Source organism: Pteronotus mesoamericanus, unplaced genomic scaffold (genome assembly GCF_021234165.1).
Source record: "Pteronotus mesoamericanus isolate MK-2021 breed Mesoamerican mustached bat unplaced genomic scaffold, CSHL_Meso_final scaffold_85, whole genome shotgun sequence".
In the NCBI taxonomy this organism is placed as follows: Eukaryota; Metazoa; Chordata; class Mammalia; order Chiroptera; family Mormoopidae; genus Pteronotus; species Pteronotus mesoamericanus.
This window is the reverse complement of record NW_026555329.1, coordinates 65,721,131-65,743,498: the sequence shown is the minus strand read 5'-3', so window position 1 is coordinate 65,743,498 and position 22,368 is coordinate 65,721,131. Positions and strand designations below refer to the sequence as shown.

Genomic DNA, 22,368 nt, shown 5'->3' with positions numbered 1-22,368 from the left:
TTCTTCTCATCACTGTATTGCTTCTTGTTGCTTAGTCAATGTGCACTGATAACTGAAAATATTTCTGGAATCTCTATGCTGTTCCATTCATTTGACTGATTCACCAGATTCCTGGCATGGTTGTGAGAAGACCCTGGGGGCTTAACGTCCGAAGTGAGGACCGGAGCCTGGCTGCCCCGTGCTTTATTCCCTCCTCTGAGTGTTTTGTCTATTGATGGAACATCTAATTACTCACCTTATTTTTGGGGGTGAGGGCTTTCACAATGGTTCCTGACCATTTTAGATTAATGGATAAGGAGAATTCTCCTGGTGGAAGAAACTGTGCCCTTTCTGTGTCCCCTTTCTGAAACTAGTCCCTGATGCTGTTAATATATCTGGTCTTAGGGATGGGGACAAGTCAGAAAAACCAAAGACTCGCCTCTTAAACTCTGGAATAGATATGTATGCCTGGCACACAGGAAGCACGCAATAAATGTTAAGTAATTATTAGAACAAAGGCCAGACAACACTTCCCTTAAACTCTTGCTTGTTCTTATATCTCCCCCACCTTAAGCCATGCATGAGAGTGGGAAAAAGATGTGGTAGGCTCAATAATGGCCGCTCCAAAGTGGCCATGTCCTAATCCTTTGAACCTGTGTCTACATTACCTTGCAAGGTAAAAGGGACTTTACAGATGTGGTTAAAATGAGATTCTTAAAATGGGAAGATTATTCCAGATAGTCTGGATGGTGGGACCAGTATAATCACAACGGTCCTATAGGGGCACATGGGAGAGTCAAAGAGAAAAAGGAGATGCGACCACGGAAGTAGATGTTGGAGTGACGTGCTTTGAAAGATGGACAATGGGGCCAGGCGCCAAGGAACGCGTGGCCTCTAGAAGCTGAAAAATGGATCCTCTGGAGCCCTCAGAGGGAACTCAGCTCTGCTCATAACTTGCTTTGGTCCAGGAGGCCCAGTGTGAATTTCTGAGTTCCAGAATTGTCAGATAACAAATTGTGGTAATTTCTGTGGTAATTTTTTACAGCAGCAACAGAAAACAAACATAGAGGAAATGAGAATTTCATTGAATACTGCAAAACTGCCACTCCTGGACTCAAGTCCTTATTTAAATGGTAGTGTCTGAGGCGCACAGAAAATAGTGGTACCTTTCTTGTCACATCATCCCAGTGAAATTTTCATTATCCTTCAAGTCTTTTCTCTCCTTTTTTGCCCATCCAGCCTAATTCCCGCTGCCCCAACAATCTTCTTCCCTTCACCCACCTTTGAACCTAGATTTAATAGCTGTTCTAAGATACAGGTGTTGACCATACATGCTCGAAACTAGGGTTATTTGAAACATGGGCATTCAGGGAGCACATTAAATTGACACGTGAATATAACAATGAGAAAATCTTTTAAAAATTGGGGCATTTTGTTTTTCTCTTAGCATCAAGCCAAAAAGGAAGAAAGCTAGAGAGATACTGAGAACCAGAGACACAGAGAAACGAATCTAGTTAGAAACACTGAACCACACTACAAGCTTCTGAACATATGCTCCGGCTGTGTTAAGACCTGCGGCTTGGGCAGAAATTCCTGACCCTTTTGGCAAAGTCCAGAAGACTAGATACCAAGAGACAGTGGAGAACTGGTAAGGAAAAATGCAGCTTGGAGTTTAAGAAATCTGGATTTGAATCCTGGTTCTGTGGACCACCATTTCTGGTCTCTTCCTCTGAGAGGCCCTAAGGGTCACCTGTCAGGTGAGCTCCTCAAAAGCCGGCGAACCGCAAAGATGCATTCGCCCAACTCCTAACCCAAAACGCGGACTTCCCGCGTAACGACAAGACAAAGGATAAAATGCACTCTCTGGCACTAAGAAACCGTGCTGTTACACTCTTCTCTCCCAGGATAAAAGGCCCTTACTTTTAATTTTTTATTTGTGATGATTTTGTTTTTTCTTTCCGTTCTGTTACTAGCTGGAACTCAGTTTTGGCCGGGGCCCCAGGCGGCTGCTGGAAAGGCGCCCTCCCAGGAGCAGAAGGCTCGCTTAGGAGAAACTGGGGGCGGGGAGGGAACTCGCGTCCCTGCCTCCCCAGAGCGGTAGGGATTCTCTCGGATCCTTCCAGGGCCAGGCCAGACCCCCTCCTCTGAGCCCCTGGACAGCAGAGGACAGCGAAGAGACTTCGGGGTCTCGCTGCGCAGGGCGGGTGCGTAGCTCAACGCCCAGCTCCTGAGGGCAGGGGCGGCGGAGGAGCGGGTTCAGGCTGCCAGCGGGGGCGAGGACCACCCACGGCGCCGGTCGGGGCCCCGCCCCCTGCCGTCGCGGCCCCGCCTACCGTCGCGCCCCTGGGCCTCCCTGCTTGCAGTCCTCCCTCGCTCGCCCTTCTGGGTGTGAGGAAGCCCCACTCCCCGCTCGAAAGTTTTGCTGAATCCTTCCCAAAGCAAGATGGGCAGTGGTAGCCGGCTCCTTCAGATAAAGATGGAAAAGGCGTTTAGAGGGACAAGACTGGAAGTGAAGAGATGGCCTTTAGCCTCCTCATTCCTGTGTCCCCCTGAGAGTGTGCCAGACCCTGATTTCCAGACTTATCGTTACCTACTCCCATCCTAAAAGTTTCGGGTGGCACATTAATTTTAGTTTACTTCAGTTTGGAAAAAAATTAACATGAGCGTTGGGAATAAAAATGCATTCCCTGATCAGGATTGGGATTTTTCAGCCTAATATGGACGGAGCGCAGGTTGTGAAAGGGGAGTTGTGCATCTGATTGAAGGAGATGGGGCGGGAGGTACTAGGGCATTCAAGGGAGTCTCCAGTCCCCTCCAGGAGGGAGGGCCTACGGGCTAGGCCCTCTACCCCTCCCCTTCTAGTTGCCAGAATGGAAAATTCACGGAGTCCAGCTTAGCCCAGGTCAACAAACTTTTATTGCCATTTCTGGCTCCCCCTACCCCAGCAAGATCCCTGCTTTTTACACTGAAGAAATAGTGAGCTCTGGTGCAGGGGAATGGCGGGGGTGGGGGGGGGGGTGGGGGGGAGGGTTGGACGTTACTTCACCTCCTTTGCAGATGGCTAAGGTTAAAGAAATGCCACTTGCTGGAGAGGGAGGGCCAGATGCGAGGAATTCAAAAGTACTATGGCTCAGTACCACCTCTACTGGGTGCATAATACAGAGACCGTGGTCCCATACATTTTTCAAAGGGGGTGGGGGAGAGAGGGATGAATTTGGCTGCTCTTGTCCCCCTTGCTCTTGCTGTCACATTTCCATGGAAACAAGGGAAGGACAGGATGTACCTCACTCTGACTACCTTGGAGGATGGCAGGGCAGGCACTTCGTAAACATATCGCCTTCCATTGCTACCCAGCACATGCAACTGTCCCCAGCCGACCTCCAAGCTCACTGCCTGCTCCATTCCCTTCTCCTTCTGGAGCTCATATCATGCCAACTGGTCTCCAGGCAGGGCTTGTGGGTCCACTCTCCAGCCAGGTCTTGCTGGCAACAGCTGGAGTCTGAGTATGTCCGTCAAGCTTGTCCGTCAAGCTCAGAAGCAGCCTTAGTAGAGCTGTCAGTTACAGTGCCTCCATGAAAAGCAGCAGCTGAACCCCCATGACTCTGGCAACTGCTGTTCCCAAACATCTCTGCCCAGACAAAACTTAAACATAAACCCAAATAAGTAAGATTAAAAATAATACAAAATAACTCTTTAACAATGCTGAAGACTAGGAAGGGGAGAGGAGACCCACCCTCCGGAGACTTGAGCCACCTATGCCTTCTGCCTTCTGCCTGCCTGGAGCTTGCTGCTTCCCACTGGGCTGTTGTTGGGGATGGGGGGCTGGAATCCAAATCTCCATTGGGCGCTGAGGGATGTACCCACTGCTGTTGGTGATGAGGCTCGCCTGTTGCCATAGTGAAGAGGTGCAGGATGGAGTCTCAGTACCATGGGTCAGCCCGGTGCTGCTGGTTGTAGAGCTGTAGCTTGATCTGATCTTTGATCTGATTTATGAGGACCTGGGACAGCAGAATTCCCACCAGCTGGGGGAGGCAAGAAGGATGGGACCCTCAGCAATGAGTGATGCCTTTGCTTCCCCTGACTCAATCTTCCCAGTTTGGTCAGCACCATCTCATCCCTTGCTCCTCAGCAATGTCAGCGCCTGCCACCCCAGCTGATCCCCATCTGCCCTCCCCAAAACAAAGGAGCCTTTGCAGAATTGTGGGACACACAAGTCTTGCAGGGTAAGTTACCTGGGGGATGGCCAGACCCAGTGCCACACCACCAAGTAAGAAGAGGTTGCTATGTATCCAGTTGACCAATTTGTCAATACAGCCATTGGTGTAGATGACTTTACTAGCTTCCAAGTAGTCAAGGGCCTGCATACCTTGGCCACACATGGTGTTGATCACTGCCTGAGGAGAGAGTTGAAAAGCCAAATGGGACTCTCATTCCAATAACTTTTTCTTTCAGTCCTTAGCTGATGGGATTCCCACACTTCCTAAACTCCTAAATCATTAGAGAATACATGTGGAGGATGCTATGTTGGAAGTTGCTAAATGCAAGCTTCCTTCCTCTGAGAGATCCAAGTCCAGTTCTCCTTGATTTAGAGGCCTGCCCCTTCTGAACCCCCATGTGGGCTACAGGAGTGAAAGGTTAACAAAGACATCAGATTGGGGTGAAGAACAACATGTGACAGCTGTCCAGCACAATTGATCAGTTAAGCTAGAGGATGGGGATCCCCAATTGCAGCTGCCCTAATCAGAAAGTAACTCAGATCACTGCCCAGGAGGGAATGAAGTGTGAAGGGTGCTCACCTGGTTGGGGGTAGGCACGCAACAGGAGTAAGGCACAGAGCAACGCTCACGGCTGGGGTTGTCTTCTGAACAGTTGAAGTACATGTTCAGGGACCAGTCCTTGTAGGAAATCCCTCCACAGCAGCTGAACTACAACAAAGCCCACAGCAGAGTTTAAGAATCACCCACCCTCACACTGAGGTGACTAGGAGGACTCTCAGAGCAGCCAAAGGTCTATGGAAAGCTTCCACTTACAAGTTCAGGTTGTGTTGAAAGACAACCTTGGAACATGAGATTGAGTTTCTCAGTGGCCTTCAGGTGAAGAATTTTTCTAATTTTTTCACCTAAGGATATGTTTCTAATTTTTTTAATCCTCACCCAAGGATATGTTTATTGATTTTTAGAGAGAGAGGAAGAGGGAGGGGGGGAGAGAGAAACATCAATTTGTTGCCTCCTATACGCGCCACAACCAGAAATCAAACCCAAAACCTAGGCATGTGCCCTAAACAGGGATCGAATCCACAACCTTTTGGTGTACAAGATGATGCTCCAATCAACTAAGCAACCCGCCAGGGCTCTTCTTAATTTCTATTACTTTATATATATTGTTATAACTTACCATAGCCATATACACATATATGGTTTTACACATTAAACTATGAGCTCCTTGAGGGCAGTTTCTGGTTTTGCAGTCTTGCATGTCATAGAGCCTGGCAAAAGGAGATGTTGAAAAATACTGATCGAAACAATTAAAGGTTCAGTGTTGCAAATATTCATATTACTGTAGAGGAAATGGAGGAGGAGAAACTTCAATATTGTGGGCCCATAATTGCTCCATGAAAGCAAGTAGGATCCAGTCAGTGTCTGTTGAACCAAGGGAAGGGGAACTCAGCACTGGTCTCAAAAGCACTTTTATTTAAAATTTAGTGTTTGATTCATAGCAATGTTTTCACAATAGCCAAAAGTTGGAAGTGACTCAAGTGTGCATCAAAAAATGAAAGTGTAGTATATGAGATCTGTCCAGAAAGTATCCATCCACATACTGCGAAAAATAGACATTTAGCGAAGAAGATACAGGAAACATTGTATGTAGGACAATGTCACCTCAGTCCCCTTCAAAGCAGGCACCTTGGGACCTCACACAGTTCTCCCAATTGCCATCAGCTGCTCTGTTGTATTTTCCTGAATTTCATCAACAGTCTGAAATCTCTTTCCTTTCCAAGGTGATTTTAGTTTTAGGAAAAGCCAGAAGTTGCAGGGCGCCAAATTTGGGCTGTAGGGGGGTTGAGTCACCTGGGCAATTTGATGTTTCACCAAAAAACTGCATGCGATGTGGTGCACAAGTGGGTGTGTTGTCGTGAGGAAGCTGCCAATCACCAGCTGCCCATAGCTGTGGCCTTCTGAATCACCCAAATTGTTTCTGTGGAGGAATGCTCAAGCTTGACACAAAATTTGATGCAGATTTGTTGCTCTGTTCACTCAGTCATTTTGAGTGCAATGGCCACATGGTACACATGCTCACTCAATGGCGTCTACCGCCCCCACTGACTAGTACAGTGAAGTCGTCATTGTTCATGCATGCGCATTTTAGTCCACTCTCCTTGGCTGCCAGGTTACATTAATGCTGCGCAAACCATTCTTGTTATATTCATAAGGGTCGGACATTTTCCAAACATACCTTGTATACATGCAATGGAATATTATTCAGCCTTAAAAATGAAGGGAATTCTGACACATCCTACAATTATGGATGAACCTTGAAGACATTATGCTGAGTGAAATAAGCCAGTCACAAAAGGACAAATGCCATGTGATTCCACTCGTAAGAGGTACTAGTGTTGTCAAATTCATAGAGGCAGAAAGCAGAATGGTGCTTGTCAGGAGCTGGGGGAGGCGGAAATGGGCGGGGGGCATTTACTGCTTAATGGGTACAGGGTTTCAGTTGGGGAAGATGAAAAAGTCCTGGAGATGAATGGTGATGATGGTTGTGCAACAATGTGTATGGACTTAAGAGTTACAGACTTAGAGACTTACAAATGGTTAAAATGGTAAATTTTATGTTATGTATCTTTTACCACAATTTTAAGAATTTAACTTGAGTAGAAGTTAATATTAGAAAATCTCAGTTCTTCATCCCCGTATAAGCAACCACTTAGAATGGTTTCTTACACATCCTTTCAGATTCCTTTTGCAAATATGAGTACATGTTCCTATCTCCCTCTTGTTTTACACAAATGGTAGATTGTTATACGTACTGTTCTGTGCCCTTCAAAGCACTTTGAAAGCACCCTGCATGCATGTTTTTATTTTTCCAACCTCCTTCCTAGAATCCATTACCCTGGTAGGTAATGAAAAAGCCCCAGTCCATGTTTCTCTCTCTCCCTTCTTCTCTCTATAAAAAAGGCATGAAAAAATGTCCTTGGGTGAGGATTTAAAAAAAAAAGAAAAAGCCCACAGGCCTGGAGGGTAAGGCCTCTCTTGGGATGGCACTGATTTTTGCTCACAGCCCCCCAGACCACTAGCTGCCCCACCCCACCTCTTAGACCATACCTCCTTCTGGCCAAAATCAATGAGGTTCTGCAAGTCCAAGTCATCCCGGTAATGTACAATGGCATTATTGATGATCTCACTCACTTTTCCTCGTGCCTGCCAGAGACATGAGTAGGGAATCAGAACACAAGCCTAAACCCTAACCTGCTCCTCCCTGCAGAAATAACAGTAGACAGTGGTCATCCTTATTTATTGGTCAGCCTTGACATCAAAACCAAGTCCTAGCGATGGAAGATGGCCAGTTCTGAAGCCCATCGATCCATGGGCCCTCAGGTACCAGTGGACCTGCTGTTGTCACTTTGCAGGACCACATTTCATGATAATTAAATACTGTATTTATCTACTTTTGAATACTATTACCACAAAACACAGGCTGACAAACTTTTTCCTTAAGTAGAAAAAGGCTTACTGAGCTGAGGCACTGACCTCTAGTGGACATAAGAGAATTACATCTCTTTTGACTCAAAACATCTACGTTGATCATTTTAGGATTTTACTAAGTCAGGACTAGGACATTCTGAAGGAATGCAGTGACTCTCAGCTTCATATTTTCTTTTATAACCTCTTCATTCTTGCTCCTCTACTTTTCCCGAAGTTTCCTATCCATGGTCGTATACTCTGTCCCCTACAATGATTTGCCCTTTGGGAGAGGAATTCTATCACCGAATGGCAGATCTTGTCCAGATATGGTAAGTACCATTCAAAATCTTGTTTACTTTCCTCCTTCATTCCTTCCTTCTGTTTATTCCAATAATAACTTTTTTCCAAAGAAGTAAAAGGCTTTTTATGCTGTCTGTGGTCCCCTTAACAATCGAGTTTTACTCAAATCATTTGCCATTAAAATTTACAGATTATTTTAACTTTGTGGCCATAGAATTTACTTCCCTGTTGGTCTCTCAAACTGTCAGAAAGGAATGCCCTACACTCTTGAAACCCTCTTTAAACATGGTGACTTTAAAGGCCATTCATTCATCCCTAAGGTGACGCTTCTTCGGGGAAGGAGTGCTGCGGTTAATTAATCAGGCTAAGCACAGGCAGGAACTTTCCCTGCCTCCCCTGGTTCACACTGGAGGAGGCCCTTGGCTCCCAACACTACCTTGTCTGAGAAGACGAAGCCCAGGACCCCAGCAGCCAGCTGTAGCAGGAACACGATGGTGAGGCAGAGCGAGAACTGTGGGGAGCAGGCAGGAAAAGGTGACAATCTGTTACCACGCTGGGCAGTAGCCCTGCCCAGGGCCACAGGGAATACTGAGGGGACACAGGGTGTTTCTCCCAGATGACCTCCGTACGGTAAAGGCTGCTGCCTCTGGGATGCGGGCTTGGGGATGGTCACCCTGTGCTGGGTGGGTCACCTGGGCTGAATTCTATAGTGAGGAGTGGTCAGCACAGACTTGGGGGTAGGGTGGGACAGAGGAAACTGAAAGGTTGTAGCAATGGCATTGGGAGGCTGAGAGGCAAGGGAGAAGGGGGCCAGGGTCTTTGCAGAGGGTCCCCTGACCACTCACCGTCTGTAGGAGGCAGATGTTCTCACGGAGGGATCCAATACAGCCACAGAAGGTGAGCAGAAACATGAGGACGCCCACCACGAACAGCAGGATGGCCGGGTCCATCGCCAGGCAGGCCAAGGCTGCTTCTAGGGGAAGGGGCTGTCTCTCAGTCTGAGCCTGGTGTCCACTCAGGGTGGCACCCACGGGTAGGTGGAGGGTGCCCCCCAAATGTTCTCCCCTAGTGGGGGGAAGTCCAGTGTGGTTGGGTGAAGGTTATGGGGAGGCAGTACTGCCCTCCCACGGGGAGAACAAGAAAGGCCCGGCAGGGTTTGTGGCATTTAATTTGAGGAACTAACAAAGTAAGAGCCTTTATTTCTTGGCTCAGGAGAGGAGGGACCACTTTCGCTCCAGAAAAGAATTAGAATGGCATTAGGCTCACCAGCTTTGCCGGTTGTTTCCTGGAGACTTTGTGCACTGGAATAGGAATGGAAGCTGAGTTACTCCAGGTCAGAGGGAGGGAGGGGCCAAAGCCTCTGATTACTCTCTGCTCCCAGAGCCCTACCTTCTTTCCTAGACACTTCCTAAGCCTAAAAGGCAGGTGGATTTGAAAGATTTGTGAGGTCTCCGGGGAATCCAGGTCAACAGGCGTGGGAACGAGTGCCAAGGTTCGGCAAGAGGGCGGTTGTCCCCTTTAGCCCCACAGCTTACAAGGGAACGAGTGGTATAGGGCTAAAGGAGACAGAGATGGAAGGGGCCTGGCAAGAGTCGTGGGGAGACAGAGGGGGACCTATAGCTCACCTGCGTGCTTCATCAGCCGAGCATAGACTCCTATGGACACCAACACCATGGAAATCACCTGTGGAGACAGGGAACCAGCCAGATCCTGAGATTGTGAAACCAGAGGACTGATCGCCATTGAGGAACCTTAAAGGAGGGCAAGAGGACTTTCCCAGGACCAAGGGATAAGCATCTTTCTCCTCACCAGTGATATAGTTGATGGTATCTGTCAGTGCTTCTACCAAGGTTATCTCATTCATTCCTCGCAGCAGTTATCTTGTGAAGCAGCTATTGCCCCCATTTTACCGATGAGAATTATAGTTTACAAGGTTAATAATGGTTCAGAACATGAGCTTTAGGGTGACTCAGACCTAGGTCCATGGTGGGCAAATCTCGAGACTGTTTCTGTATCTGATGATGGGAATTAAAATCAACTCCATTTAAAAAACTCAGATGAACGTTAAATAAAATAATGCATGGAAAGCATGCACCACAATGCCTGACAATAAATATTAGCTATCATTACTAAGTTAACTAACTTGCCCTGGGTCGCACAGAAACTCCATGAAGTTATGAATTCTAACCCAGCTGCATCAAAGGGCAGGCCTTAAAGTTGAAGCAGGACTAAGTAGATGCACACTCCCAGGTCTCTCTCCTGAAGGTCAATATGGTGTCAAATGCAAGAATGAAAGTGCATACCGCAGTGAAAGAATGCATGCATGCATGCGTGTGTGTGTGTAAACAGAGCAGAACTCCCTTGGCAAAGGAACCTTTAACTTTATAAACCCTGATTACAGTGTGAAGGAATGGAGGAGCGCAGGCTTTTCGAACTTCCTGACTTTGCCCTGAGAGAACAAACCCATCAGTGAGTACCAGGGGTCCCCAAAGGGGCCTTTCTGCCACCCCCAAGGCCTCCAGGAATGCAGGGCTGCCCAGCTTAGACATCCCTGGGCCGCCCTTTCTTTGTGCCCAGTCCCCAGGCTGGTGCTAAGCGGCAGCTGGCTATCACCATGGCAATGGCTGGAGCAAGCTCTGGCTGGAGGGAGTTCTCAGCAGCAGGGACCTGCCTAGCTCCGTGGGGGAGAGGGCTGGCTAGACTCCACTGTCCTCCAAGAGAGAGGCCAGCTGGACAGAGCCATCTTGGGGCTTTCGTGGGAGAAGGGAATTACCTCTAGCAGGTTATAGGATCAGACCAATCTCTCAGCAGACACACATTTTACCTCAGGGGCCTCTGCCACCTGTTGCATTCAGCAGTAAATGGGAAACCCTTATCTAAAACCATATCTTTCAGGACCCTTCTCTGCCTATATGCACAATCCCCTCGCCTTATCCCTCAGTCATTTGACACTGTCTCTGATTCAGGGCCAGATGTATTATCTACTGGCCCTCACACTCTTTGTCCAGAGATCTGCTTGCAGAGCTGAGAGTGGGGCTGGAGGTGCCAACTGGCCTCTTGTCCCAAGCACGACCAGGCTCAGGGAGCAACGGGAGGTTGCAGGGGGAGTGGGAGGCAAGGAAACCACACCACAGAGATCCAGTCATCCCCTAGGCCCAGAGGCACGGCCCTTTGCCAGAGTGACTGAGCATCTCTGCCTGCCCTTTAAAACACCGCGGGCAATTACAGCTCTGAATGTCACTTTACTGAATCATTTAAAAATACGTATCTGGTTTGCTCTTTTTGTCTTTTCATTACAGGCCTTGATAAGAACAGAATGTTTAGGCATATTTTAAAATGAGAGAACATTTTTCATTCTGGCCAGGTGGGTCAGTTCGTTGGAGCCTTGTCCTGTACACCAAAAGGTTCTGGGTTCAATCCCTGGTCAGGGTGTGTACAGAGGCAACTGATCAACTTCTCAAATCAACAAATATATATTTAAAAATAAATAAAAATAAAAATACATATATGCTCTTTATTTCTGTTGCTTTCAGGTGCTTCACTATTTTTTTGCATGTTAAATTTTCACAAAGGTGTGTAAGTTTCCACAAAGATGCTCTCCAATTAAATCCTAACACAGCTAAAACAAGAAAGGGAAAGTAAAGAGATGCCATGTATCACAGGGTAACTTAATTCCACATGTGAGCCTGTAGCTGTAACAGTTGTTTGGTCTCTATTGGTGGTAGGTAGAATAGTGTCTTCCCAAAGATGTCCTGTACTCACTCCCAGAACCTGTGAGTATGTTACCCTATGTGACAAGAGGGGCTGCGCAAATGTGATTCAGTTAAGGATCTTGAGATGGGGAGATTATCCCATTGAGTCCAATATTATCACAAGGACCTTAAAAGAGGGAGGCAAGAGGGTCAGCATCAGAGGAGATATGTATGACAATGGAAGCAGAGGTTGAAGTGATGCGGTGCCTAGAGCCAAGGAATGTGAGCAGCCTAAGAGCTGGAGACGGCAAGGAAATGGATTCTCTCCTAGAGCCTCCAGAAGAAACCATCCCTGAGATGCCTTGATTTTAGGCCAATGAGAGCTCTATTGGACTTCTGAGCTGCAGAACTTAGAACAAAATTAATTTGTGTTATATTAAGCCATTAAGTTTGTGGTAATTTGCTACAGCAGCAATAGGAAACTAATACAGTCCTGGCTGGTATAGCTCAGTGCGTTGGGTGTCATTCCACAGGCCAAAGGGATATGGGTTCCATCCTGCTCAGGACACTGGACTGGGGGCCCCGCCCCACCCTCCACCCTGTCTCCAGTTGGGAGCGTGTGAGAAGCAACCTATTCGATGTTTCTTGCATATTGATGTTTCACTCCCTCTCCTTGTCCCTCCCTCCCTGCTCTCTAAAAATAAATAAATAAAATCTTAAAGAAATAGGAAACTAATACACTATCCAAATCCAATTCATCAGCTGCTATGTACAAGGTACTCTGAGGACTGCAAACATGAGTAAGATGTGGTTCCTACCCTTAACAAGACCCATGTGTTATGTAGGAGAGGGGAAAGAGCATCGATAGCCTAAAGCAGTGCTTCTCACCTTTGGCTGCCATTAGAATGGGGTTGGGGAAGGAAAACTTAAAAACTCCTGAGGCCTAGGCTGTCCGCCAAAACAAGTATATCTGCATCTCTGGCATTAGGACTTACACAACAATATTTCTGATTGCGTTTCAGGTGGTTCCAATGTGCAGCCAAGTTTGAGAAGCACAGCTTAAAGCACACTCATCCAGGGATCTAGAACTGTAGCTACAGGCTACATTACAATCAAGGTTAAGGCTTTAATATTATCATTAATATTTAATATGGTCATTAACGATATCACTTACCTGGTGCTTACTAACTACGTCTAAAATCCTTCATTTCAGTCATTGATCTGCCTCTTTCTCCTGGCGTCACAAGTCGCTGTTTCAAACGTCCATTCCTGTCACCTTCCACCCTAAATTCCTCAAAGCCGCTGCCATTCCAAAGCACTGCTGCTGCTGTTAATAGCGGAGCATTTGAGAACTGAATAGAACCTTAGAAATGAGCTCCACCACTCACCTCTTTTTATAGATGAGGCAGAAAGAGCGAAGCGGTACTTAACCAAGTGCACATGGATGCAGTGGCAGTATCTGGACTAAATCCAATTTCCAATCTCAGTCTGGTACTCTTCACTATATGTCTTTGCCACAAAACACCTCACAGTATCACCCATGACCTCCTTTCATGATGAGGATGGAGATAAAGACACTTCTCTTCTTAGAACAGCTTTTCATATTCTGGCTAGGATGAAATCTCACTGGAAGCTTTGAAAAACTAGACACAGTTTTAAAAATAGCTGAGTCCAGCAAAAGGCATGCTCCTGAAGAGTTGTCGATCAAATTATATAAAATAATTTGCACGCACCAGTACCTTTATCCATATGTGAGATGAGTAATCACCTAAAAATGAAAATAGTCATCCCCTGGGCTCCTTGGAAAGTGGCTGATTTTAGAACTGGGGCAGGAAATATGCAAGATAAGCCTGGAGTACCTTGTAGTACAAGAAAGTAAGGAAAGGATCAAAAACAAGCAAACAAAACAAGTCAAGACAAAACCAAACCAAACCTCGTATTGATATGAGTACGCCAAAGGGACATCAGAATAAAGAAGTATGGAATTATTACCTCAAATATAAAATAAATATCCATGAGTCCTTGCTGATATAAATGACTTAATAAACAAATAAATGGGGGAGAAAAGACAAATCTGCCATGCGGGAGAATTCCAAATAATTTATGTTGATACTGGCTGCTCTCTTGAGGAGGTAGAGTATAACTCCCCACTCCTAAGTTTAGTCTGCACATAGTAACCTCCTTCCAAAGAGTACAGTATGGAAAATGGAGGCGGGAATAACTTCACAGCAGAGAAGTCTGACAAATACTATCTCAGCTAACTGATCAAGGTCAACATCAGCACAGAGAAACACTGGTGTATGATATGATGTGACAGAAATGGCACTTCACCGCTGTGGTCTTCCTTCCCAAACCCCATAACTGCAATAAAACCAGGAGAAAAACAGAAGTCAAGTTCTCATAGAGGGACATTCTACAAAATACGTAACCAGTATTCCTCAAAACTGTCAGTCATGAAAATCAAGGAAAATTTGAGAAACTGTCACAGCCAAGAAAAACCTAAGGAGACATGACAACTAAATGAAATTGGTTATCCTGGATGGCATTAAGTACAAAGTAAGAAAATCTGAATAAACTATGAATTGAACCTTAATGACAATGATGCTGCCATTAATTGTAACAAATATATCATACTCATGTGGGATGTTAATAGGAAGAGAAACTGGATGTGGGATATATGGAAACTCTCTGCATTACCTTCGCAATTTTTCTCTAAAACTAACAGTTCTTAAAAATAAATATATTTAAAAATAGCCACCCCCAATTTATTAGTTGTATAAATCCTCATTTTTTAATATCATATTTTTTAAAAATCCTTGCTCGAGGATATAAGAGGAAGAGAGAGAGAAAGAAAGATCAATCAGTGTGCCTCCCGTACATGCCCTGACCAGAGATCGATCCTGCAACCTAGGTAGGAGCTCTGACTGGGAATCAAACCCGTAATTCTTGGTGTATGAAATGACACTCCAACCAAATGAGCTACCTGGCTAAGAAAAGAATTTAACATATCAAAATTGTACAGGGTATACCAACAGAACACTGCAGTTACCCAGTGCTCTGTCACCTGGACAATTTTAAGATCTGCTGCCTTACACTTTGGTGATTGCATGCAAGAGAACTCCAGTTTAAGCAAATCTGGCCCTGGCCACGTTGCTCAGTTCGGTGGAGCATCATCCTGTGCACCAAAAGATTGTGGGTTTGATTCTGATTGAGGGCACGTACCTAGGTTGAGGGTTTGGTCCCCAGTCGAGACGCAGAGGGGAGGCAGCTGATCAATGTTTCTCTCTCTCTCTCCCCCCTTCCTCTCTCTCTATTAAAATCAATAAATATATCCTCAGGTGAGAATTTTAAAACTCTTTTCTTATACTTTAATATCGTATGCTATTACTGCTATCTAATTTACAGTCCATATTAAGCTTTTCTCAATTATCTCGATAATGTCCTTTATAACTGTTTTCTCCTTTTTTCAGACCCAGGAGCCAGTCAAGGATCATGCATTTAGGGTCAAGTCTGCTTTAGCCTAGAACTGTTCTGTCGCTTTCTTTACTTTGTTTTGGTCTTTCAAGACACTGACTTTTAAAAAAATTGTGGTAAAATACATACAACCACAAAAATTAACCACTTTAAAGTATGTTTAATTTTTTGAGGAGCTGCCAAACTGTTTTCCCACAGTGGCTACACCATTTCACAGTCCCACCAATGATGTATGAGGGTTCCAATTTCTCTACATCCTTGCCAACACTTGTTCTGACTTTTTCTTTTTTTTTTTCACACTGACATTTTTGATAGGTCCAGGCCAGTTGTTTGGCAGAATGTCCCTCAATTTGGATTTCTCTGATTCTTCACAATTTGAATCCGATGACACATTTTTGACAAGAATATGACAGGAATAATGTGTCCTTCTCAGTGTGTCATGTGAGGAAGCACAACATAATTTCTATCATAGAAATAAGGAATGATTTACTAACAGATGATGTGGCTGTTAGACATATGTCTCTGCATCTCATAAAATAATAATACAGGCACAACTCTAAATAGTTTCCTAGTTTTCCATGGTATTTGGTTGCTATTTGTGTTCTTCCGTTTGCCTTCGGCTAGTACTTAGTGCTGGCAGATAAGCAGCCACAGGTGCTAATAATATTCATGACAGAAAACAGAAAATTCTCTCCATTATCTTGACTTGATTTCCCTGCAAATCGGAAAAAGGCAGTCCCAATTTGATGTTTGTGAGAAACAACTTATTCCAGCCCCCAGGACAGTACTTCAGGGCCATCGGTGCAGGAAAAGGAAGGGTTATAGGGCCCCAAGTTGAGGGCCCGAATAAGAGTTCTTCTGGATCTAGTGCTCAAATGCCAATGATTACGGACAAATCAGCTCTTGGAAGCCATTTACACCTTAAGACCCTTAAGACCAAGGGGAGGTGTCAAGCCCTGAAGAGTAGACTAAGGAAGGCCCTGGGAGATAACAGTGCAGTCTCTGATCCTATATTTATATATATAAATAAATATATATTTATATATAAAACTTCTCCATGTAAAGTATAAAATATAAAGACATCATTGATGATCATCTTCCTCTGGCTAACAGTAGGCGTGGGAGCTAAGGGGATTCAAGGCTGAAGGAAGTGAGGCTCACGGTCAGCCCTTACCTAGACTCAATCCCCGCCTGCTTGCCGCTTGTCAGGAGGAACACTAATCCTAGCTCTTCAAGGCCATCCCCAACAGGTGACCACTAGGAGCTATTTGTAACAGTAGTAATAGCTACATTTTGTTGAGTGCTAAGGGCTGGGCACTGGCTGAAACACTTTACACACTCCATTTCATTGAATTCTGACCACAATCCCAACAGGGCGTTAGTATCTCCATTTTGCAGAACCGACGCTGGGAGAATTCCAGTAACTTTCCCTGGTTCACTCAGTGAGTGAGCAGCCAAAGTAGGTCTGTAACCTAGGTTTATATGTCTCTAGAGCCTTAGGACCTCAGCCACGCAACCGCCTTCCTGTCTCTGCCTCACAGCACCTGCAGGACATGAACATTCACCTTGGGACATATGAGATGGGAAGAAGCTGCCTACAGTTCTTTTGGGGGAGCAGGTGGTAATCTCCAAGCTGGGTGGGGCTCAGGCAGAGGGAGGGAAGATAGCACCAGAAGGTGGTGATGGTGCCAGCAGGGAAGTCCCTGGAACAGTGCCCCGAAAGGGGAAGACACAGCATCACTGCACAGAGCAGCCCCCGCCTCCCGACCCCGGAGAAAGCCCTGGCCTTGTCTGTCTTCCACATTCTGAAGTCTAGTCTGTGTAAAGTGGGTGGATCTGTTTCAGGGTCCTCTCCTCTTCTTTGAAATGTCTTTCCCTCTTCTTGTGAAGGTGGCGGTGGGGGACAGCTGAGATTAGAGTGGTTCCCTTTGTGGGAACCAAATTCCTGTTCCTACCCACAGGAACGTTGGGAGGGAGGGGTCTGTTCCTCTGATTTCTTGGTCCTTTCTGTTCTTATTTCAGGATGACATCAAGGATGCCCCAGCCTGCTAGACCTAAAGCTGGGCTGAGGGTCTGCACACATTAGTCCTTCTGTGACCATCCCAGCACTGTTGTTCCTGGGTTTCTGAGGTGGCAACTCTCCATGTGAAACTGGCTTTTGGCTTTGTCCCTCTGGATTGGATAGAATTGTCTTGCTGGAGTGGAGGAGTCCACGGGACTCTTTCCTCTCTAGTGTCTGGGGCCGACCCGTTAGCTTCTTACTTAGGCCATGGCTGGTTTTGGTTTTCCAAGTTTACAAATGAGTAAGGGAAGCCCACAAGGGCTCACGGTAGTCCAGACACTCAAACCCACGACCCTGGAGTGACGGGCCTGATGCATAGCCTGCTGTCAAGACCCTGAGAGGCGCTACATGTTTTCTTTTATTCTTTTCACAGGCTGCTCAAAGTTTATGATTTCCTACGGGGTACAAGGCAGACAGAGCTATTAGGGGAGTTGAGAAGGAATGCATGTGATCTGACAGCAAAGGGCGTGGTTCTTATCTTCATTTTTGGTGTTTTAAAAAATGTTTATTGGGGTGGCATAGGTTAATAAAATTGTATAGGTTTCAGGTGTACAATTCCATAATCCATCACCTGTACACTGTACTGTGTGTTCACCACCCGAAGTCAAGTCTCCTTCCATCGCTTTCTATTCCCCCTATACTCTCTTCAACCTCCCTGCACCTCTCTTTCCCTCTGGTAATCAGAGTACTGTTGTCTATGTCTATGAGTTTTTTCCTTGCTTTTTTTTAAAAAAGAAAATGAATGTGACTACTTCACTTACTGCAGCCTGCTTGGTCGATGGGGAAGGGACAGGAGACAAGTTCTGCCTGCTTGTGTATTTAGGGGGGCGCGTGTGGTGGGTATTGGGTGGCGGGAAGGGACCCCTGCCATTCAGGAGGGGTTTTTGCCAGGCTTGATGCCTGGCCATTTCCTCATGGCTTCTAAGTCAGGTTATAACAGATGGTGCTGCAGGTGGTCTGGGGCATCCCGAGCGCCCTGGGGGCTCCAAGACAGAGGCCCTGGACAAGAAAGTGAATTCCTTGAAGAAGGTACCTTGCCAGAGGCCTGAATCAGCCTAGGGAAGACCTAGATGCGGCTCCACGCGTCCTACATTAAAGTAAAAAAAAAAAAAAAAAAATTCGGGGGTTGTAGATAGTAATTATGCTGGTCTCTGAGGGAGATGCTGGAGAGGATGGCTGTCATTTTTTTGGTTCTGGCTTGAGAGGATCAAAGGCTCACTGCAGAGGCAAACACAGCTGGATACTCCCCAGCAGGAACGCTGAGGGACTTAGGGCTGTGCTGCATGTTGGCAGACCAGTGGCTGTGGGGAGGGAGGAAGGGCATGGCCCCTCCACCCTGAAGGATCTGCTCTCTTCTTTGCCACCCAGTGAACCTTCACTCTTTGCCCACTCTTTGCCAAACACAGCTGGGCGCTAAGCATCCAGAAGTAAATAAAACAGTGTCTGCCCTCAGAAGCCTGAAGTCTAGAGAAGGAGATATAAATAAACACATAATTGCAGCACAGATAAGGAGTGTGGCGATCAAATTATGTATAAGGTGCCGCGGGAGCCCTGAGGAAGCCTGGGCTGAGACACAAGGACCGTGGGTCTGAGTTTCTGGACTCTGCCTGACTCAGAAGCCACCCCAACTGTTGCCCTGAGTGGGAAAAGGACCAGCAAGGAAGGAGGGAGCTGCTGTGGGCCATGCTGATAATGTTCCTGCCAGGGTATGCCCAAGGCTGATAAAGAATGTACCACCCCACTATCTTCCCTCTGCACAGAGCTGTCCAATACAGGGAGATGAGGAGAAACAACTATTTCTTGATTGAAAGTCTGAAAGACAACGTTTGGGATATTTGGGCAACTCTTCCAAAGCATGAGATCCCAATGATTCTGGGGAGAAAATCAAAACTCCCAGGCAACAGGGAAAGTAAGATTTGAAATTTGAAAGAGGAGCAATTGATCCTGGTCCCAAAGGAGCTTTCTGAGTCAGGCTCCAAATGCCCCGAGGGCCAGGGCTCCTAGAGCAGCAGCAGAGGCAGCCACTGCCCCCACCGCCACCGCTGAGTATGGGGCCCGGATGACGCTGGCTGCCTTCCCAATGTGTGCCAGGCATAGACACAAGCACCACACATACGCAACAGCTCCCTACCACAGCTGGCCAGAACACTCTGCTTGGAAAAGGAGTGGTCCCAACCATGGGTACCTCCTGGGCAGAAGAAGGGAATTTGATTAGGATGATGGAAGCCCGCCACAAAGAAAACCCAGTAACCAGTCCCTGGAGGGAGGATGGGAAGGAAGGTGACTCTGATCTAGAGAAGCAGCCCGTCATCCCCAGCTGCACTTGTGTGGAGCAAAGCTCTGCAGCTCTGGGCCTGGGGGAGAAGTGATGCTCAGGAACACCCAAAAAGTACTGTCCCGTGGGAAGGTCGATGCCCCCGGGATATCAGGACACAGGGAGGTGCATCCTTAGATCCAGCCCCAGGTCTTGAAGAAAGAAAACAGTCCCCAAAGTGATGCATTCATCTTTAAATAGCTCACAGAAGCAGAAAAATGTTTTCCTTTGGAGGAGAAAGAATAAGGACAGAGAGACGGATATATTGGCTTCGGGTCACACAGTAAGTTGGTGCCAGAAAGAAACTGGGCCTCTTGCCCTTCAGAGTGCTATTTCTAGAGCCTCTGACTTTTTATGAGTCTAAAGTAGGGCCACGAAGGGGCTCTTCTCTAATTTGAGGTGGTGCCAGCTTCGTTAGCCAGGTCCTCTGACCTTGAATGAAGCAGTTTTACCAAGGTAAATGGAGCCACACTCTCTCCCTGGCTGCCGTCTCCCAAAGTCATTTGTCTGGTACGAGGGGGGTGGGGCGGAGCGGGGAAGTCCAAGGAAATGACCATGAACACAAGTGCAACAGATGCGCCCAGCTGTTGTTGTCACTGGGTAGTACAGATAAGGGTACAGTGCCATAGGTTTGGAGGGAGACGCGGTCTTGCCCGATAGAGGAAGTCAGCCGGAGGATCTGAGGTCCCTGCAATGCTAGGGCTAGCTCTGAGGATGGCATGTCATTGGCCTGGTACATTTAGTGACAATGTAGGATGGTTCTCTGGGACTTGCCCTTAGGTGGGGAATTTCCTTCAGGATATTCCCAAGTCTGGGCCGAGTGGTGGTGAGATTTTTCTTCTGTTCTTCCCTAACCTCCAGCTAAAGCAGAACCTAGACCATGGGAACTTAGATTGACTGGTTAACTACTAATACTGCTAACACCCCAATCGCAGCAGCAGTCAGCCGTCTGGGCCAAGGACTTCCCCTAGAGGCATTGTGGTTTAGCAGAAAAATTGCCAGATCCAGCCTACTAACCAGCTGTTAGACCCTGGATAAAACATGAACATCTCTGTGCTTTAGCTTTCTCATATATAAAATGCAGATGCTGGACAAACTGTCTTCTAAATTTTTTCTTCACAGTTCTAAAGCAGAGCCTTCATTTTCCCCAGTACAATGGCTGAGAGTGAGCTGTCACCACCGCCCTCCGGGGTTTTTCTCATTTGTCCTGACAGACTAGCACTTACGTACTCTGCGTCTGTTCTTCACACCACAGCCCTTGTGAAGCCTTTACAACAACTGGCTTAGATGCCTAGCCTGCTCCCTCTCCTCAGAAACATATTTTAGACTCATAATTACTCCCTCCTGTAAGTCTGAACTTTAGGTCTCAGGCAGAAAGGGGCAAGCATAATGGGCACCTAGAGCAGCAGCTCTGGTAGAGCTGGAGCTGGAAGAGAAAAGGGGAATAAGGGTGACGCTCCCCACATTCTCAAACCCAGAGGGGCCCCGGGACTCTTCTAGACATGAAACAGGATTGAACTAGCATTTCATGATCTGGTCCAGCTGGATTCTCAGTTCCAGCAGAGTATTTCTGCCATCCTCGATCAAACTGGGTTTGATCTTTTGGAGGAGGACACTAAAGCCTGCAGGGGTGAACTCACTGCCTACATTTGTCAAGTCAACAATTAATGGCCGAGTGGCCACGAGAATCCAGGTAACCCCAGTTCAATATTCTTTTCCACTTTTCCACCTCCAAGCGAAGATTCTGAGAAGACTCCTGGCCTTCCAGCCCAATATATGGTCCTATTTAAAGAAGATGAAGACCGTGAGACCCCAAGGAATGAAGTCAGGTCCCAGGAAAGGTGGGGGCAAAGTTTGGGGCAGTGCTGGGGAAGACATCTGCACCTGAGGCCATTCCTGTTCCTTCTCAGCCTTTGGGGAGCGGAGGCACCAGAGGCCTGCAAAAGGAAGAGAGGAAACCCCTTCCATCCTCTCTGAAGTAAGGGGAAGGAAGGTCTGGGTTTTCCCCCTTCCTCTTCCTTATTTGCCAGCAGGGCCTCTTAGTCCCAAGGCCCGAAAGTCCCCCAGTCATGAATGTACCGGTGGGTCTGCCTTGGTCCAACAGGAAAACCGGCTTCTTCCGCTCAAACCCACCCCTTCGGCCTGACACGGACCCTCCTCCGATGCCCAGAGAATGCCCATAAGTCTTTACCGAATCCCTTGCATATACCCTCCACCCAACAGCCCCTCCAGACACGGCGCTGCTGTGGTGTCCCTCCCCAGGATAAATTACCCCAAAGTGCCATCAGCCTGGAAAACTAGGTAATGCCTCTCACCGCTCTCGCCTTGAAACGGGTATCCCAGGACGCCCCCTCCTCAGCCGGGAGCAGCCCACTCCTCCCTCGGGAGGTGTCCTGCAGCCCAGTGTCCCCGCGACCCCCAAGACTCACCCAGAAGAGCATGTTGAAGAAGAAGAGCAGGTATTTCACCAGCGGACTGACGAAGGAGAACTCCTCCCCGTAGGCGTTCTGTGCCCCAGGTCTCCGGGCCATGGTCCCGCCGCCGCCGCCCCCGGGGGCCTATCTCCCCGCGGTGGCCGGCCCACCTGCGCGCTCTGAGCCCGGAGGCATGAGCCGCGCCGCCGCGGGAGCCCAAGCCGCGGAGATGAGCGCCGCGGCGGGAAGTACCCGAGCCGTGTGTCCGGGAGAAGCGCGAGCAGGAGAACGGCGCCGCCACTGGAGCCGCCGGGAGTCGCGGGAGCCGCCGCGGACAGCTCGAGCGCCGGGGACTCCACGGCCGCCAGAGGACCAGTCCGGCCCGCCCAGCTCCCAGGAAACCGGGCCCGCCCCCAGTCGCCCATTGGTGCGGCTGCCGAAGCCTGAC

The 22,368-nt window shown here is 47.5% G+C and overlaps 1 protein-coding gene across 1 annotated transcript; it reads right to left on the bottom strand.

The window, feature by feature from the left end:
* Nucleotides 1-3,004: 3,004 nt before the first annotated feature.
* On the bottom strand, nt 3,005-22,082 carry TSPAN33 (tetraspanin 33). The gene is made up of 8 exons (XM_054564585.1): nt 21,936-22,082; nt 9,590-9,647; nt 8,810-8,937; nt 8,401-8,475; nt 7,305-7,400; nt 4,776-4,904; nt 4,212-4,373; nt 3,005-4,001 (listed from the first exon to the last, which is right to left on the bottom strand). The coding sequence occupies exons 1-8, from the start codon at nt 22,035-22,037 to the stop codon at nt 3,900-3,902; spliced, it is 852 nt and encodes a 283-aa protein (XP_054420560.1). The 5' UTR covers nt 22,038-22,082; the 3' UTR covers nt 3,005-3,899.
* Nucleotides 22,083-22,368: the final 286 nt, after the last annotated feature.